At 41.0% G+C, this 19,456-nt stretch overlaps 3 protein-coding genes across 3 annotated transcripts; 2 read left to right on the top strand and 1 right to left on the bottom strand.

Annotated features, from left to right (window-relative positions):
• The first annotated feature begins 5,299 nt into the window (after nt 1-5,299).
• sgip1b (SH3GL interacting endocytic adaptor 1b) lies at nt 5,300-15,325 on the top strand. Its single transcript, XM_076876504.1, has 18 exons — nt 5,300-5,349; nt 6,048-6,091; nt 6,869-6,887; nt 7,273-7,336; nt 7,472-7,542; nt 7,634-7,708; nt 7,797-7,865; nt 7,948-8,694; nt 9,355-9,476; nt 9,594-9,744; nt 9,894-9,950; nt 10,239-10,350; nt 10,578-10,733; nt 10,861-10,993; nt 11,086-11,288; nt 11,594-11,658; nt 11,785-11,949; nt 12,061-15,325. Exons 3-18 carry the CDS (start codon nt 6,869-6,871, stop codon nt 12,081-12,083), a joined length of 2,232 nt encoding a protein of 743 aa, XP_076732619.1. The 5' UTR covers nt 5,300-5,349; nt 6,048-6,091; the 3' UTR covers nt 12,084-15,325.
• Nucleotides 15,326-16,389: 1,064 nt separating this feature from the next.
• dynlt5 (dynein light chain Tctex-type family member 5) lies at nt 16,390-17,826 on the top strand. The gene is made up of 5 exons (XM_004567133.2): nt 16,390-16,494; nt 16,629-16,777; nt 16,955-17,046; nt 17,358-17,482; nt 17,558-17,826. Exons 2-5 carry the CDS (start codon nt 16,683-16,685, stop codon nt 17,759-17,761), a joined length of 516 nt encoding a protein of 171 aa, XP_004567190.1. The 5' UTR covers nt 16,390-16,494; nt 16,629-16,682; the 3' UTR covers nt 17,762-17,826.
• A 42-nt stretch (nt 17,827-17,868) lies between these two features.
• LOC101477705 (relaxin-3) lies at nt 17,869-18,394 on the bottom strand. Its single transcript, XM_004567134.4, has 2 exons — nt 18,214-18,394; nt 17,869-18,121 (listed from the first exon to the last, which is right to left on the bottom strand). The coding sequence occupies exons 1-2, from the start codon at nt 18,392-18,394 to the stop codon at nt 17,985-17,987; spliced, it is 318 nt and encodes a 105-aa protein (XP_004567191.3). The 3' UTR covers nt 17,869-17,984.
• Between the last annotated feature and the right edge of the window lie 1,062 nt (nt 18,395-19,456).

The following is a 19,456-nucleotide window of genomic DNA, read 5'->3' as shown; positions in this document are numbered from 1 at the left end:
TTGCTAGTTTTACAAGTTTCAGACACTTAAAAAAATGTAATTCCTGCTGATCATTTTCCATGGCATACCATAAGGTATCAAATTGATCTTTTCTTCCAGGCAGGAGTAAATGTCAGGAGTGTATAAAAATCAACTTGCAGAAACTTGAAACCTACTTGAGATAGGGCTGGAAGCGCGTAAAAAGAAGAAAACCAAGGGAGTGGGTGGAAAGGATGGACGTCGTGGAAAGGGCAGAATTTATTGTCTGCTAACATAAAGTTAAGCTACTGTAAGAAACTGTAAATATCTAAAATACTGAACAAAAGTCAGAGGATAAGATGTGAAGAGAAAGCAGAGAAAACCTGTTCAAACCGCTCATCGGAGCAGAACTGTTCTTTTTCCTTCTTTATTTGAAACCTCCTCTGTGTCACTGGTAACAGCGGCATGCTAGTTGAGCTACACGCAACTGACAACCAAGATAGCTGACTAGCTGTTTGTTTTAGGGATTTACACAAATTATGGATGCCATTCTTCTGTTTATCGAGGTTTGCGTTTATACAAACTGTGTCATAGTCTGAAAGAACTTGACAGTGAATCCAAGGCATCGTTCTTGACAATACTTTGTCTAAAAACATTAGTCAGTTTCCACTGTGAACATTTCTCCTACAGCTTTAGTCTTATCTTCTTTCCTAGATGCAGTTTCCTTTGTTGTAAATAGCTGTGTGTAGATGTCAGTGAGTAGCTTTCTTCTTGAGCTTCCAGCTGTATCATCTGCTAATTAACTGTGTAAAATGTAGAACAACAGTATATAGTAGAGAAGAGACTACAAGCTGCAGAACAGACACTGCAAGGATACCTGAGGTTAAATTTGGTCATATTAAGAAAATGATATAGCTGTAAAAAGGCTGAAAGTCTTGTAGCACATTACCAATAAATGCAAATCCATTTGTATTTCACGTGCAGAGTAAAAAACCCCCAAAATAACTTGAATTTTAATCCTCGATTTTGAAAGTGGAATAATGGCACTATAGGGAAGTTACATAGTTAAATTATCAGCAGTAATGTGAAGAACATGTTATTTGTGAGTAAGTAGGGTGACGTGTGAATCCATCACTTTGGTCCTTGGAAATGTTTTGCAGAATTGTGTCTAAAGATTGTGTGTCTGTGAGTTGGCATGAAGGAGACCCTAACTCAACTATATTTACAGCTAGTATCATTAATTAGTATGATGCCTCTGTTTAATGAGGCTCTCCTCAGGCAAACTCTGTAAATGGGTTACAAAAACAACACAGTCCTGCTGTGACGCACAGTGTGATCTGCATCGCTTTGCAGTCAGTCTGACCAGACCTCTTGTACTCGCTCGGCGTGTGATACGTAGTCGTTCAACAGGTTTGTTACTCATCAGTGTTGGGACTGATCTTTACCAACAATGTCACATGCAGGTTAGGACTGGAGAGAAGAATCGTGGTACAGACCTGTGATTGACTAACAAAGAGACAGGATGCAGGAATAATATTTGCCAGTCGAGCCACTAATACGTCACATCACAGACCCTGTCAGAAGAACGTGAATGCTACTGATTAACATTTATAATATTTGTTAGGATTTAAGTATGAGTGAAGGTAATCACCACATCAGTGACTCTGTATTAATTTAATTTTGAAATGAGTTTCTCCTGTTTTGTGTTTATCTTAACGACACAATATCTGTGACATGAATTAAAAAAGTAAGGCACAAAAAAAAAATTAAAAGCGGTAAGTCTGTTTAGAAAATGTGATCCAGTTTAAAGCACAGCATGCAGATTACACAAAGGGATGATGAGCAGAGCAACACACAAACGGTATCAGCTGCTTCTGAGTGGCACAAAATGTTCATCCTCCCAACTGTTCATCACACGTGTCCCTGTCGCTCTGGATTTGACTATCAACTGCGCTCACTTCTTCTAAAACACAGTTATGCAAACCTGTCGGTTGCTTATTGGGGGGGAAAAGAAAATGCGTGCACACGCACTCAAACTCACACTCAAACACACAGACTTTTTTTTTTTTTTTTTAAAGAAAACTGCTCTTTGTCAGAATTTGTTTAAGGTGTCTTTCAAAGATTTTTAAGTGGAGTGCATTTAACTTTACACTTATTCAGACTTTTTATTTAAGTGAAAAGTTACATGTTATAGTGTAATAGTACGCAAGTCAAAATACATTAAAATACCTAAAGTCACTCATCTTGGTTAACTGCACTTTCTGGAATATAAGTACGTTGAATTATTGAGCCAGAATAAGTGATTCATTACTGTGACTATCACAGTAAGCGCTCTAGACCAGTGATGTTGGACTGGAGCACTTTTGACCCATTAATTCACTCATTAAACAAAAGAGTACTTTATCTTTAATTATACCAGCAAACAGCCTTCATAGATAACACCCAGAGAATTTTTGTTTAGCATGTTAGCTAATTCTCTCCGCTTTGTATTGCTAATTAGAGAATGTTAGTATGCTAACATTTTATGCTTTAATTTGCTAACATGTTAATAGATGTGATGAACTCCAAACATCAGAATGCTAACACTGTAAATGCACGTTAAGCTAAAGTTATTATTAGTCGGGCCTAGGTAGCCTCACGGACCTGTTAGCATGCTAGCATGGCTATAGACTTGATGTAATTTTTAAATCAATACACTCCTGCAGCATGGAGCATCATTAAACAACCTCCAGTTATTTTTATTGTCAGTTGATAATAAGTGCTCCAAATTACATTTGCATACAGCATGTTCTGTGTCCTAATCATTTCAAAAACCTTTGAAAAATCACTATAAGGTGAAACAGAAAAAACGTTTTTCTTTGTGTTTATCGTTCTGATTGCATCGCTGCATGTTGCCAGCCGACAGTGCTGCAGGACTTTTGGCATTCAGTTTGGCTGATGGGACGCTGTACTAGATCCCTGGCTGCTCTGCTCTGAATCGTGCTAATGAAGTGAACACATTGATCAACGGTTGTTCATTTTTTCTTAACAGCCTACATAGTCAGGAAGGGGACACTGCTTCGTTTTATGTGGAGGCTCTCTCCAGATTGCCTGGGGTTTGTTCCAAATCAATACGTTAATTTTTATCTTACTGTAACTTCTCTGTATCCACTAGCCCGTACTCATCCCCAGGCTCTTATACACCCAGCCCATTACTCTTCTTTGTTATTTGCTTTCAAGTGCATTTTAATGTCTAGATAGTTAATTTTATATTTGGCTATAACAACTTAAAATGAGTTCTTAATGATAATGTTCACGCGCTCCTTTCCTGTGTGTGTTTCTATGCTAGGACTGAAAAACCGAACCAGGAAAGCCCTGGGCTTACGAAAGAAAGACAAGGACAAAGAAACAACGTGAGTTTCCTCAGACACTCACTGGTAACAGGAGAAAATCCCTAAAACACTTTGAGAACTCATTGGTTTGAGAATGTGAATGCATAGAGATGTAAAACAACCCAAACTACTGCTATGACACTAATAAAGTTCTTGTTGGATTTATAAAATTATAGGAAATTTTGTGCTATAGGTCTATGCGGTACCTGCAAAAGATACCAAAAATAATCTGAGTACCACAACATGGGTATTTTACATTAAATAATTTAAAACAAGACCCACTTTTTTAAAACCACATACAAATGAAGAAAAATCTACTGGTATACTGGTACCTAATTTTTCCATCTGCTTGTTTTGTCAAACAGGAGCTCACCTGACAAAGAAGGAAGTGGAAGTGGAAAGAAAGGAAGCGTACGTACATACACAATGAAAGTGTTTCCTTTAATTTACCTGGGTTTTTTTGGCCCTCTAAGTGTTTGTGACTGTTTAACAGAGGAAACTATACCTAGGAGATTATAACAGCACAACAGGAAACTACAGCACAGTGACTTTAACAAGATTTAAACGGATTAGTTGGAGGTCTCTTCCTGTTAAAAGGTAGTTTTTCTGCACCGCTGTTTCCAAGTGCTGCTTTTTGGGGATAAAAATTTCATTTGGGTTCTTTCTTTACCTGGACATATAAACACTTTGGGAAGACTGTTAACTGGTGCTATGAATAAAATTACATTTAACTGAACTGGGCCTGCAGCAATAATTTATTCTGATTATGGTACATTAAAAAAAATCTAAAAGTATATTAAAAAAATATAATTTTGATATTAAAAGAATTTTAGTTTAACGTCATAAGCTTTTATCGTTTTGCCTTCTTTATGATCTCCGTTTTGATAGAAAAAGGCCAACGGGGCTCCCAATGGTTTCTATGGGGAGATTGATTGGGACAGATATGTAAGTATCCACAGCCTACACCTGCACATTTTCTCTCTTTGTCTCTCTTTTTGCATGGACTCTGCAGCTCTGGCATTGGAAATACTTGCAGTGCTGTGCTGTGCAATCAGTGTCATGTGACGCTAGGTTTAAAATTACAGAGTAAAGGGTACAAATGTGTGTGAGTTATGGCGGTGCATAATCTGTGAGTCAGCAGGAGCTTCATCTACCAAGTGGAACGTCTCCAGCAAGACATCTGTGAAATCTAATCTGCATTTCTATGCGCTGCTGAAGAGTTTGAGAGTGGCTAGAAACAACCGTCACCATTTCCCTCTCGCTGTCTCTCTTTTGCAGGCCTCTCCTGATGTAGATGAGGAGGGCTTCAGCCTCCGGCCTGGTGACGAGGGTGATGATATCCTTTTAGTCGGAAGGAGAAGTAGCACTCTTAGGAGTCTTCGCCAGCAAAAACTATTGATCTGTTTGGCTTTGTGACTCATTGGTTGAGTGCTTTTCAGCATTAAATAGGCCAAATCCCTGCGTATGTGCACCCCTGCTGCAAGGCAGCCGGACACAGCCACATTAGGTCGAACCGGCTTTACAATTGTCGCTAAACCACAGTTCTCATTAACCACTGACGCTCAGTTCTGCTCCCACAGGTGTCAGCAGTGGGAGTATATGTTTGAACTGGATTCATAGATAGTTGACACTGTGGAGACCTTCCCTGAGCAGGAAGATTTAGTGGAGGTGGAGAAGGAGTGTCAGTTACAGCAGTTGTAATACTGGTAACTGGGACACAGAATGGATATCTCACTCCTGTCCTGCACCGTTGTCCTTGCTTTAAATGCTACAGAAGGTTGAACTATCTGCATTTTTGTACAGCATGTTGTACTTCCTCCTCTTTGCCCTTTACAAGTGTTCACCAGCCTCCAAAGAAAAGCACTTTTTCTCGTCCAGCGACTCAGAGGATGACGAGGACAGCAAAAAAAAGTTCAAAATTAAGATCAAGCCGCTGGTATCAGACAGTGCCAAGTGTGTGCTTCCATCCATGGACGAGCTAAAAGCGTCAGTGGGAGGCCTGGCGCTGTCCCCGTCTCTGGTGAGTGCTGCTGATCTGCAGTCCTGTTCTGCTGCACAGTTGTGAAGAGCACAATAGTCACGCTCAATGCAGTTCATATACTTTACCAGCTGCTAATTTCTCTCAAATCTGTTTGACTCTCTGCCTGCGCTTGTCTTTTCTTCTCACTTATTTGCTGCCCTCTTGTAGAGGAGAAGTCCGGTAAGCCTGTCACACATTTTCACATCTGTATCAGCACCCTGACAGATGGCATGAGATGTGGTGAAAACGCTTGATAACGTGTTCCCTCCTGTCGTAGTGATCTCGTAGACTGTCTTCGCTGGCTTTCGTTTTTTTTTCCTGGATGCACTTTCTTTCCCAACCTCACTGCCTCACAAAAATCACAACTTTCTTTTTCTTCTTGCTTCTGTTCCTTCAGTTTTTTCCTGCTCAGCGACAGCTTTATTTAAACCTTTGTGGCAAAGCGTGTGCGTTACATAATGCAAAGCAAACCTAACACACATACAGTTCCAAACCCGTTGATCTAGAGACCCTGCTGTCTTCGGTGTGAGGCTGTGTGCGTGCTGATTCTAGGTGATGCTCGTATTGTCCGCATAATCTCCAGGGAGTTACGGCTCATGCTGCATTATTGAGGCTTTGCGGTTAAAGTAAAGAGATGCGGTGTGTGTAGTTGTAGTTAGTGTCCATTTGACTGATTTGTCACTCACTCTCTGACCCAGGTCTGTTCTCTCTTCCTTTTTGCTGGTCTCAGAGACACAGTCCGGTAAGTTTTCCCTCTGCTGGCTGTTTTACCACTGATAGCCCCAAATGCAGCTTTCTGATCTCCGCTGCCTTACTCTGTACAATGCAGAAAATAAAGAGAAACATTTTTACCTCAGGCTGTAGTGCTGTTCATCCGTTGTTTAGTTAGCGAGTTGCCTTGTCCACCAGAGATACAGACGGGAGAAATTTCCGCCTTCTCATGAATACGTGACACTTGACTTTTGCCTCTCAAAGCTCCAAAAAATGTACCACAGCTCTGCAGAAGGGGTACGCCATTAATGTTTACACCTTGTCATGCTGTCATGTCAGCATGAGCCTCCCATCACGGGTAGATGCATACTTCCCTCTGCTGACTGACACAGTTAGCATGTGTGCTTCATTCACGAAAAGACTCACAAGAAAGTATGTATATTTTTCTGATGATCATTTCTGGAAGGAGGCATTTCTGCTTTTCAGATGCTTTTTATTTTTCGAATGGAGTTGGTAGTTATGATTTGGCAGCACTAGACAAAGCACAGACTTCTCAAGCTGATGTCTCCAATTCTGTTCAAGTCACACCAAAACTATCAAGACTGATGAAGAGCACTTAAGCCAGAGGAGTAATACACAAATTAGATTTCCTATAATCGTACTGTGTTTTGATATAATAAGAAAGAAGAACATCTTAAAGGACTGAAGATCATGTGTATTTGTATACGGTGTATAATATGATCTGTAGCCTTACTTTTTCTTTTGTTTGGATTTCTTTTTTTTTTCTTTTCTTTTTTTGCACGGGCAGATGAAAAGGAACTTGTCCTGTAAGTACACATCTCTAAAAATCACTTTTTAAAATTCCTCCCGTATTCCTGTACTTGTGCTCATAACCACATTGCTACTGCACGCATATTAAAGAGGATATATTATGCTCGTACCCAGCTATTTGAGGAGCTTTGCATGACTCAGGGTTCAAAATAATCGTTATTTAACTTATTCTAAGCCTCTGTGTAGTCATTTTTTAAATTCTATGTCTGAAACAAGCCTTTTAAGCATCTCTTCCTTTAAACCAACTTTCTTCTGATTGGCTGCCACTTGTGAACAAAAGGTTTAAACAGTTGGTGGATGGGACTTCTCCACTCCTAACCAGAACAACATAACAGTAGTCTCAGCAGAGCAGGAGCTGAGCGTTTGTTATTTTTCTTATAGGTGAGGAGATCGCTAGACCCAGACGCTCAACCCCGATACCGAGTCCTGCCCCAGAGACGCAAAGGTCTGTCATCCTTTTAGCAATGTTGGCAAATTAAACGCTTCTTTCATTAAGATGGTATGCTATTGCTCTGCTTCAGATGTCCCTTGAGCAGCTATGTGTGCTATTTTTTTACTTGTTGCATGTGTTTTTTTGCAGTGACAGGCTGTCACAGAACACTCCTGCCTTCTTTGAGCTGCCTTTAGAGAGAAAATATGCCAGATATGACGGTCAGTCCTCCATTGATCAGACATAACTTTACCCAAATGAATAAACTCCCTTTACAAAGGTGACACTGTTCCCCCCTTTATCCAATGACAGTGGTACCTTCGGATGCGTGGGGAGATTCTAGACCCCGATCAGAATCACAGCTGAGCAGAAGTTTTCCAACAGGGGGTGAGCAAACATGAGTGAACTTTATCTCTGTTGTAATTCGTGTTTCTAAAGAAGTTGTGCTGACCTTGAATTGTTGCACCTGTCGCAGCTCCGCCTCCACTCCCTCCAAAAAACATTCCATCGAGAAGTCACTACGGCTATCCTTCAGAATCTGCTGGTAAATTTATTTTCAAACATCAGTCAAGAATATAGTTAGATCAGTCAGCTGTGATCTCACTTCTCCAATATACTCTTTGCAGCCGATCTACCCAATGGGAGGGCGGCTCGCAGTTCGGCACCAATCTACCTGAATGTCCTCTCCCCAGCCTCTTACCGAGGCTCCCCTGCCCCCGACCTAGACGATGTCTTTGGACCCATGAGTGAGGACACCATGTCTCCCAGATGGGTTACTTTCACTGATGACAGGCCCCCACCGCCCGATGAACCGGCTCCACCTCCGCCACCCGACTCTCCTCCGCCAGACACACCTTCATCCACCCCTTCCACCCCCTGCCTCTCGCCTGGACCACCTCCAAACGAACCCCCACCTTCACCTCCGCCGTTTTCCCCTGGGTCTCCTCCTCGTTTCACTCCGCCAGACTCGCCTCCCTCCATTCTACTCGGACCTCCTCCGCCAGATGAACCAGCCCCTCCTCTGCCCCCAGAATTCTCCCCCTCTAATTCCCCTCCTGGGTGCCCTGAAGAGGATGCTATTGATGAGGAGATGCTGCAGTTTGCAGAGTACTCTTCCTCCCCTGCCCCCATCAGCCCTGTGCCTCCTCTGCCAGCGGAGCGTAGATCCCCTCGTGCTGGAGTCACGTCTCCACTGGTCCTTGGGGGTTTAGGGGGTAAGAGGACTCCAGAAGGTGTAAACCTGAGAGAAGATGTACCAGACTTTGTGGGTTCCCCCAGAGAGCTGACGCCAAGCTTCAGGGGCACGCCACCTCCTCTTCCTCCAACTACCTACAGGTCTATCATGTCTTCCCCGGGACCCTACTCAGGCAGCAGTGAGTACTCTTGTGTTGCTGCAAACACGCACAGTGGCCTCTTCGAGATTCATTTACACCAAGCACGATTAATGTTTTTTATTTAAATTCTGCAGTGTCCTTTAATTTTGTTTGCTTTGAAAAAATTGAGAATGACGAGGCCACCAGCACAGCCACAAAAATAAAAATCACAGAGATGAGCAGGTCAAACTTTAGTGACATCTAGTGTTGTGATTCTGAAATGACAGCGTTTTGTTTGTAGTGCATAACAGGTCTTATCTTTCCAGAAATATAAGGAAATATAATGTTGATATTTTAAAGGGGGACTGCTGAAAATGCTTAAATGGTCTTGTTTAACATATACCATCATTCAATATACCATCATTCAATTGGTGAATACCGAGAACAAGCATCCCACATCAGACCAGTATGAAAATTACAGGATGCTTTCTATCAGCACAGAGATCACAGGACGTCTTCCTACAGATTTTTTTTTCACGTGAATCAGAAGAACACCTACAAAAATCTCAACAGCAATTTTATTTCATGCCAGAACCAACCAGAGTCTCGCACAACAGTTTCTCTCCAAACACAGCTGATAGAAGGGAAGTGCGGCAATAAAAATCTCCGTCACTGTGAACTGAAGGCTGTGCTAACCACAGACACTGGTATGTGCCACAGGCCCCTCATCTCCAGCTCGTCCTACCACACCTCAGTCTCGAGGCAGCCCAGTCCCTCCGCCTCCTCCTCCTCGTCCGTCCTCCCGACCAAAGCTGCCCCCGGGGAAACCGATCACAGACCTGGTATGTGGGAAAAGCCCTTTCTTTTCTTTTACCCTCTCTCTCCCCCCCTCATTTATCTTTTGTTCCTGAGACTGTGTTTTTTCATTCTGAACAAAATAACTTGTGTTACATCTCCAGACCCGGCCATTCAGTCCGCCAGTTTCAAGCAGCCCCCCGCCTTTTGCCCCCCTGGCCCGGGCAGAGAGCTCTTCATCAATCTCCTCCATTACCTCACAGAGTGCAGCGTCCACCCCAACTTTAGGAAGGGACCTCAACTTGTCCACCACAGGTATGCTACCAGCAAGATGGCTGTCATGCTCGTCTCTGCAGCTTAGCTGCGCATCTCAGTCCACATGTTGTCTGTCACTCATCGTGTCCTTGCCTCACAGTCTTGTCCCTCTCCATGATTCTCTCTTCCTGATGTCTCTGCTCACTCAGAGGCCTCGCAGCCTCTGGTATGGTTTGACCACGGCAGGTTTTATTTAGCTTTTGAAGGTGAGTTGAGCTATAGTGCTGCTTTAGTGACACCAGTGCATGCACTGTACGCACCTGCCCCGTTTCTTTACTGGCTGTGTCCACAAGAGTGCTGCCACCCATCCCCATCTCCTGCTCACTTACTTAGAATCCAGATCCATGATCGAGGCTTTGGTTTTGCTTTAATTGTTTTTGAATTATTCTGTCCTCTGTGTGTGAAACCTACTTTCAGGCAAGTAAGATATAACCCAACTACGGTTTTATAAGGAGATGTTATAGCAGTGTCACTTGTGTTTATGTGTGTTTTAGGGTGCTCCAGAGGTCCCAGTCCACTCACCATGGGACCCCAAGACACTCTGCCAGTGGCAGCTGCCTTCACAGAAACCATCAATGCCTACTTTAAAGGCGCTGACCCCAGCAAGTAGGCTTACATTAAAAATGCACTGACATCATGTCAGCATGGATTTATGCTAAAACTGAAACACTGCACTGCTAATAATTGCAGACAGGGGAATGTTTCTAAGGCAGACTGGGCTAGGTTGTTTTAAGCCTAATTAGGTACACAGTTCTTTGTATTCAGGGTTTTTATACTGAGAGGGATCTGTGAGCTTTATATTTTGTTTAGTTTGAGTCCTCTCTCTGCCTCAGATGTGTTGTGAAGATCACAGGGGAGATGGTGCTGTCCTTCCCCGCTGGCATAACCAGGCACTTTGCGAGCCACCCAGCTCAACCTATCCTCACTTTTAGCATCAGCAACTACAACCGACTGGAGCAGGTCCTCCCTAATCCACAGCTGCTGTGCTGGTAAGATGAAGATTACAGACAAACATATACTGGAGCGGACAGTTGCCCATTTTTACAGTCCAAACAAAAGAGATTCATAGTGTTACTTCATGCTGGCTGAATCAAAGATGTTCCTCTCATCCCTTAGTGATTCCACTACAGACAGTGTAGACAGAAAGGAGTTCTGGGTAAATATGCCAAACTTGATTAGCCATCTAAAGAAAGTGGCTGAACAGAAGCCTCAGGCGACATACTACAATGTGGATATGATCAAGTATCAGGTATATAATATCCGTTAATATTCACGGATGTGTTTTTATATTTTTTCTATCTATCCAGTTATCTCACTGTCTTCTTTGTCTTTGCCATTTAGGTCTCAGCAGACGGGATCCAGTCCACTCCTTTGAACCTGGCAGTGAGCTGGCGTGGCGATGGCACCAACATAGACCTTAGAATAGACTACAAATACAACACGGAGGCTCTGGCTGCCCCGGTGCCGCTTCACGACATCAACTTCCTGGTTCCTGTTGATGGAGGCATTGCCAAACTACAGGCCATGATCCCACCTGCCACCTGGTGAGGATTCCTGGTGACAAGGACTCTTAGTATGTGGTCGTATTGAGAGGCTAAGGCCGAGATAGTATTGTAAACTGAGCAAACTGACGTGTATGTTAGTGCATCAACCGTCTACCTTTTACCATCTATTTGTAGAAACTAGGCTATATTATTTTCATACTCTGTATTTATATAAGTGTGTATAAATATTGGCACAGTTGCCTGTGTATTATTGATATGCACTGTATTCATCGTATTATTATATCTGCTCTTTAGAGTACATGTGAGAGAGTAACATGTAACATGGAATTTCTTTCCTCATATAGGAATCCGGAGCAGCAGACAATACAGTGGAAAATCCCAAGCCTGTCTCACAGGTCTGAGAATGGAGGCAAGTATTCATTTTTGCCATGTTCATACTATTTAACATTTTTAATTTCTACTTCATCTTCTTCTTCTTTGGATTTTAAAAGTAAAATCTTTTGGTCCCGTTACACAAATATCACATGTCTGGCAGGAGTAGGGGCTCTCCTGGGCCGGTTCCAGATGATCGAGGGTCCCTGTAAACCCTCCCAGCTGACAGTCCAGTTCACAAGCGAAGGAAGCACTCTGTCAGGCTGTGACATCCAGCTGGTCGGGACTGGCTACCGGCTATCATTGGTCAAGAAGAGATTTGCTGCAGGTCAGTTTAAGCATCAGAAACAGTGGCTGACTGTCTTCAGTCTGTGGTTTGTTAATATAAATGCACACGGACACTTCCCAACTATCTGACATGTCTTATTGTGTTTCACAGGGAAATATTTGGCAGATAATTAGCGGACCTGTTTGCGAACAGAACCAAGAAAATCAATGGCTTTTGACTGTGAAGACTATGGATCATCCCATGTTTAGTGCATTTGAAAATTTATCTTTAGGAGCCATTAGATTTAATGGCTGGAGTTCATTAGAGTAACAGATAACAACACAGAGGTGAAATGTGACATTCTCGGTCAACTGACTGCTGCTGAGTTTATGCAAGTAAATACAAGTCATTAGTTTTGTGCACTTGGAACACTTATGAGCTTATATAGAGTAACGTTTAGGGAAACCCCAAGTCTATGTTCTTGTTAACTTAAAAATAATTGTGGATTTCATACAGTGATCCAGCTTTATTTGTTCTATTTTCCTCTTGTTTCACGGGTTATCACTTCGAATGCACTCTTAAAGATGATGTGAATAATTTGTATGACAAAACAATCTTAAACGAGGTGGAAAAGATGGAAAACGTTTTAACATAGGTTTGCTTTGCAGATGTATTCCAATTAGTTATAGTCACATGGTACTGTCTGATTTGCACTGCCACCTTTAAATCAGATGTTTTTTGTTTATTTTCAACATGTGTGACTGTCGTGATTGTTGTCCAAGCAGAATGTATTCCTCTGTGTGGACAGCTTTGACACCGTCATATCCCTTTTATCTGTCTTATGATTAAAGGTGACAGTTTAAAATGACCTGCAGCACTGGAAGAACATCAGCACTATGAATCCTAAGGTGCTCTTGACATGGAATTATGTTTGCGCCTCAGTCCTGGGAACTTTAGGGAACAATTTGATCATGGGTCATGATCATTTCCTTCTAGCACATAAATTCGATTTTGTAGGGAAACTTGTCACAATAATAATTAGAGCAAATAAAACTGTTTGCTCTATGATTTGTATGCTTGATCCATTTAATCATCATAAGCCCACGGTAACCAAGATCCAAACTTAATGCTATTTTGCTTCCTTAGACTGAATGAACCATTTAGACTTGGTTAGCAAAGTTACATTTTGATTTATAGTCATCGTGAGTGTTTTGGATTATTGGAGCTATATTTGTGGCCATATTTGTATGACAGGGTTGCGGGCTAAGTTCGCTGTAGGTTCACTCAAGTAATATAGAGCAGAGACTTCTAGGACATGATGTGCAACACGGCAGGAGATTTGGCAGATGGCTCAGAGAATGATCAAAAAGACACCCACATGCACGACGGGTCCAGTTCCTATTAACTGAGGTGGTGCCTTGCAGAAAACGAGTGGCATAGTTGGTCCACTGAGGACACCACTGTCATTGGAAATGAAAAGTTTTTTTTACTAAACTGTAAATGTTAAAGGTGGAAATCACCAGACGGTTGGGTGAAAGTCACATATCTGTTGATGTCTTCACAGACAAATTCACATTTGAGCCGATGTGAGTTTACTAACTAACGTTATCTCAGGATGATGGTGGTTGAGCTGAGCGCTTTTGTTCGTAGTATTCAGAGTATTTTCATTCATTTCGTAAAATATCGATATTTGGTGTTTACGTATTGATAAAATACTGCAATAATATGCAGTGTCGGTTTTTTTCCCCACCTCCTAGTTTATGGGGATTGACTCATTTTTGGAGGCAGCCTCGAGTGGACGTTAAAGGAACTGCAGTTTTGGTCATTTCAAAGTCAAACATCAGGCCTCAGTTTGTTGAGTGCAAAAGAGTTTCTTTACAAACCACACTTGATGTGCTGGAAAGACTGTGCTCAGGGCTGAAGCGCATACATAACGCCATACTTTCACACACACAGCCTTTAAACACTACTACTGGAAGCATTTTTACCATTAACGAGTCGTGTTGGCAGAGAGTTAGAGCAGTGTGACCTGGTGCACAACAAACGCATCGAATTACCACTAAAGGGCAAGTGCAATGTTGAGATACATCAAAGGTCTCACATTACAGGACACAGGTGGAGTTTGTGGTGGTGTTTTGTGGGTAGAATTGCATTATACTGAGCTGACGCTTATGTGTGAAGCTGCTACTTTCACTGGGACAGCTTGGGTAATTTATCCAGAAATTATATTAGGAAGTCTAGAGATGCAAGAGTGCCATACACTGAGGAAAAGGACCTTTAAGTTTCCAGAGAAATCTAAAGGGACCAGGGCTATGGATTGTAGGAGTTGCCTTTGATGCTGCTTATAAACTCTGACAATAATCTTTGATGGAGGACATCACAGAGCAATGAAAAGAAGTGTCTATCAAAAAGACAGCACTATTTATTTCCCTGCTTTATTTTCTCCCTTTTCCCACCATGTCGAATAAATGTTTTATCATTTTCTAATAGCAATATTTAAAAGACTTAAGTGTAAAAAGTGTACATAAAAAGCTATGTTTCAAATATTTCTCTGAGCATATGGACGTGTCTGTGATCGTCTCTTGGTTTCTTGATGTCAGCGCTCATAATGCATTTGGTTCTGCGTAACGACACACAACACTCTCTTCATCTAACGTAGGTTTCTTGTAACAAAAAAACAAAGAGAAAAAAAAGAAAGAAAAGGTGTTGATGAATAACTCCAAACAGTGGCGCATGAAATCTGCACCTGTCCATCGCCGGTCTTATCAATGCAATACCACTTTATCCATTTCAGTGAGGTCATGATGTGTGTGTTGTTGTATCAGTGTGCTTTGAGAAGAGACTCCTTTGCCTTCACTTGCGCCTCCATTCTCTATTTTGCTGGTGATGCACCTTCAGAAACTCATTGTCAATCAAATCTGGCATGCGTTCAATGACGTACCCATCCCATGCATCCGATATAGGTGTTTGACATCCTCCTGTGTTTGACTTGCACACAAAAGCACACCTTCAATTTTCTTCATGAAACAAATTGTTGCTTCATGTCACATGTGTGTGTTTCACTTTTTTACAGAGCGTTTCCATGTGTTGACTCACACTTTGGACTCGGGCGAAATTCAGTTCCTTAGAAAAAGAAACATGGCTTTTTTTTGGTTGAGTAAGAACGACTTTTGTTTTTCTTCTGTTGAATATGCTTATATTTTTCTTTGCCTTATTTTTGAGTGTACACTAATATTCCAAAACCAGAGGTTTTCTGTAAGTTTATTTTTTCTACAACTTTTTTGGCTGTATGTATTCTTTCACTGCATTAGGATCAGAATATGCAAACATTTCATGTAAATTTCCCATCCAAAGATTTTGAGAGAAAATATATGAAAAAAAAAGTCATTATAATGTAATACCTGTTTTACTTGGTAATAAAGAAGAGGAAATAAGAGTCATTTATCTCCTTCTCATTTGTTCAAAGATGTAAAAATATAACACCTACAGGCACATAACCCGTAACATTAAATGTACAACCTGGCGCTTCAGCGACACTGTAAATTATTGTCTGTCATAACTTAATAGTGAGGTCAAATAGGCTGAAAACCATCATCATCAGTCATCATGTTATATAAATAAACACTCCCAAGCAACTACAAAAACAGTCCTTAGTGGGATTATGGGAATTTTTTTACCCCGTCATGGTCTTATTCCTGCACATGACGACAGTTTATGAAGCAGGATGAAGGATGAAAAAGAGAATGAGCTGCTTAGTTAGTTAAAAATAAACTGTATTATAAGAATATACATAGATATAGATAAAAAGCTTAATTTACTCATATCCAGTTATTTACAAATCATTATCTTTTAATTTAATAGTTATCTTAATTTGATTTAATTATCTTTTAATATTTCTTTCATCTATTCCATATTCTTTTTAAAAATGTATTTAATACACTCTTATCCTATCTTAGAAGAGTGTTTTCCCCCACATATGTTTCTTTTAAGGATGCATTCAAGGATATAATTTTTCCACAGCAGCTATTTGCCGTAAAACACAGGTGTTGCTAATCACATAAATTAAGGATCTGTGCATAAACTGGCCAGAGCATGAATATTATATATTTTTTTATTGTGTTATATGATATTATTAGATTATTTGTAGCTCCTGTGTTTATCTTTTTCATGTCAGTATAACGTTTGTGAAAAAGGTATATTGTTGCCACCTCTGTAACTGTTATTATAATTATTGGCCTCCTTTAATAAAATGTGGGGTATCAAGCAAGAAATATTCAGAAATGGTACTTTTTACTGACATGAGCCTAAAGTGCTTTACAGGAAATAGTTTACCACAACACAACGTTAAAAAGGGAAGAAGATGGGAGATGAAAAGGGTACACAACTTTGCCTTTAACGTAAGGTAAGGTGAGCCTTAAAATTATATCTACTGTAAAATGTAATTAACTCAGCCTCTCGTTTCCAAGCTTGTCTCGGTCGTTCACCTCGCGAGACTTTAACAAGCACTTCACCGGAAACCCCTCCCACAGCTTAATGGACCGTTTCCATAACAACACCAAGCCATACCAGACGACTGGTTCGGCTTAGTTCAAGGCTGGTAAACTGGTAATTTGGCTCAGTATTCTAATTTTATCATCTGTAATCGATTTTGTAATTAAAAACTCTACTTTTCAAACTCGGTCTAGTGACTCTGAACGCAAATGACACATTTATGAGCGTATTGTTTTGTACTTTGTTAGGGTCTACGTGCGACATTCAGGTCATTCAGAACCCAAAAATAAGGAGAAGTGGGGATGTCCGATAAAGAAAAACAGCAAAGGAAAGAGAAGAGGGTAGTCAAGGTGCCTTCTAACGGGAGAGGCAAAGACACAACTGGCAGGACTAAGGAGTGAGTAGACTAAGATAATATGGGCCAGTGTCCATCTTTTAGCTTTTTAGCTTCCTGGTAGGTTATGAATGATTTTCAAAACAGCATTCCCAGTGCAGCATGTTTGGTTGTGAAACTGCTGGTCAGTCCACATGGCATCTGTCCTGGTATTCTCTTCAGCATGATTATGTCTTTCAGCTCTATAAGCACTGTGTCATACATTGATGAACTGGGCCACCATGATGACAATGCTCGCCTTGCTCCAACAATGGAGAACACCTACCAGATGGGTGAGTTAGCCTTTTTAATTGCCTACAAAACTGGGGCTGAGTTATAGGTTCTAGGCATCACAGAACTGACAAATAAACTGAATATATTTTGTTTGATCATTTTAAGCAGAAAAGTAAAAATTCAGCCTCACGGTGGTAAAGAGTGGCCTACTGTTTTGTGTAGGATATAAATTGAGATGGACAAAAATATGAATTTTTCTTCTGTTCACATGCATCCATCATGTTTTTACCCCACCATCAAAACTACTAGACAAATATAAAATGGGATTTTTGTTAGTAATAAATGTTTTCTGGCTTTTTTCGCACCACAGGACCTTACAAACGCTTCCCTGCCAACGCGGCCACAGACATACTTAAAGACGTCCTTACCAGTTACCTCCAAGAGGAGAAATATGAAGTAGAGTGGTCTCAAAAAATGACCAAAACATTGTGCGAGGTAAATGAAGAATAGATGCAACTCTTTCTAAACATGTTTAAATTTCTCCATTATTCAGACTGACTCTTCTTCCAGGTAATAAGAGCCCGCGTGAAGGAACTAATGATCCCCAGATACAAAATTGTCATCCTGGTCCACATCGGCCAGCTCACCGGGCAATGCATGCAGATCAGCAGCCGCTGTCTCTGGGACACGTCTAATGACACTTTCGCCTCGCACTTCTTCAAGAACAGTTCTCTGTTTGGCGTGGCGAGTGTTTATGCTGTTTACTTTGAGTGAATTCTCTCTTTCTGTGCTCTGTTTTTGAGTAGTTGTAAAGAAATTTAAAACAAATCTTAACCCAACCTCACAGTGTGCTTTTTTTTTTTTACATTTTATTTATTTTTTTACATTTTTGCACTCAGAAATGATGTCATCCTTACAGTGTTCTGTACAACAGAGATTATGCCAAATTAGGAGTAACTGTGACAGACTGAGAACTTCCTTGAGATGTTCCTCTGCTCTAGCAGAGCATGGACAGGTCGCTTTTTTGACAACCCTGTTGGCAGCACGTTCTCATCAAGGCTGCGTTTTGGTCCCGCAATTGACGTTCCATTACTGACACATCTATCCACTTTAGGAGGTTTGCCTCTCTGTTGACTGCCAAAGAGGTAAAAATATTTGTTTACTAGAAGTCTCTAATTTAGGTTAGATAAATTTAAAAAGGAAAATAGAGGTGAGTCCATACTGACCTTCTGGGAAAGTATCCTCTTCTCCCATAAATCTTCTCCACCTGGATCCTCCGCAGTTGAACACCACTGCCCTTAGAAAAGCTCGACCGCACAGCTTCAGTGTGTTGGCGCTCTCCTGTGTCTGAACCTGCGCCGCACACAACATGCACAGCAGCACGATGACCAACGGTAGGGATCTCATGTTGATGTTTCTCAGGACACGTCCCGATCGGGTCTTATATCGCACAGCCTTCCTCAGGTGTTTCCTGAGTAAATGCATTATCTATGCATTATCATTGGTGATCATCGTGTGCTTTTTAACAGCGGATGTAAATCTGCCAATTTGGGATATGTGTGGGAATCTAAGTCACTGCAAAGATCGCTGATTGACTGCATTTTGGTAAATGTTAAAGGGAAAGAATTGCTCTTTTATGTACGAACTGCAGGGTTTTTATTGCCGTGGATTCAGCAAAGTATTTCATAATGGATCTCTTGAGATATGCGCCCTACGAGATAAAGAGGTGATTGCTCTCTGCATAGCAACGAAGAAGCACACACGGCCGCTATCACTGGCATAAATCAGTGATTCCACGGAAAGACAGTTGCTATTACCGGTACACTTGTTAAATCGAACCTATGTTCTGGGTTAGAGTTGTCATTGCTTGCCCGTCTTTATATGTCAACAGTGGAGGGGTGGTGTTATAAATCGATGTTTTATAGCCTGGTTCAGTTGGAAAAAGTGTAAAATTCGTTTGTTCTTTATGACATTTAAGGTTATTCATAACATCTGCTATGTTTCTCAGGGTTTTATGGGGAGTTTACACATACAGCACTCCTGTAAACTGTGACACATTCACAAATGTTATTTTAATATTACTGTAGCGGACACAGGTATTTCTTTTTAAAATACAGGGGATTTCTTTCTATAAATATAAGTGGGTTTCTTGTTTGCATAGTAATTTCTCTTGTGTCTTCAGAGAAGAACCCACAAAAGAAAAAGTTAAACAGATTTCACATACACCTTGTAATAATTATCTGATTTAGCAAATTAATATAACAAGACTGAATTCCAGTGGTACATATGTACTGTGTCTATATGCAGTTTGTTACTAGCAGCATTTTGCAAAAAACTGTCCCTATTTCCTTAGCTGAATCAACAGAAAATAAAAAAGATAACATACTTTGGCAGACATAAAGTTGTATTTTTCCACCAGCAAGGTGTTTACTAAAGAACTATTAAATGCAAACTTTGCATATCTCTTCA

This window comes from Maylandia zebra, linkage group LG18 (genome assembly GCF_041146795.1).
Source record: "Maylandia zebra isolate NMK-2024a linkage group LG18, Mzebra_GT3a, whole genome shotgun sequence".
Lineage (NCBI taxonomy): Eukaryota > Metazoa > Chordata > Actinopteri > Cichliformes > Cichlidae > Maylandia > Maylandia zebra.
The sequence above is the reverse complement of the archived record's forward strand: the minus strand, read 5'-3'. Positions and strand labels throughout refer to the sequence as shown.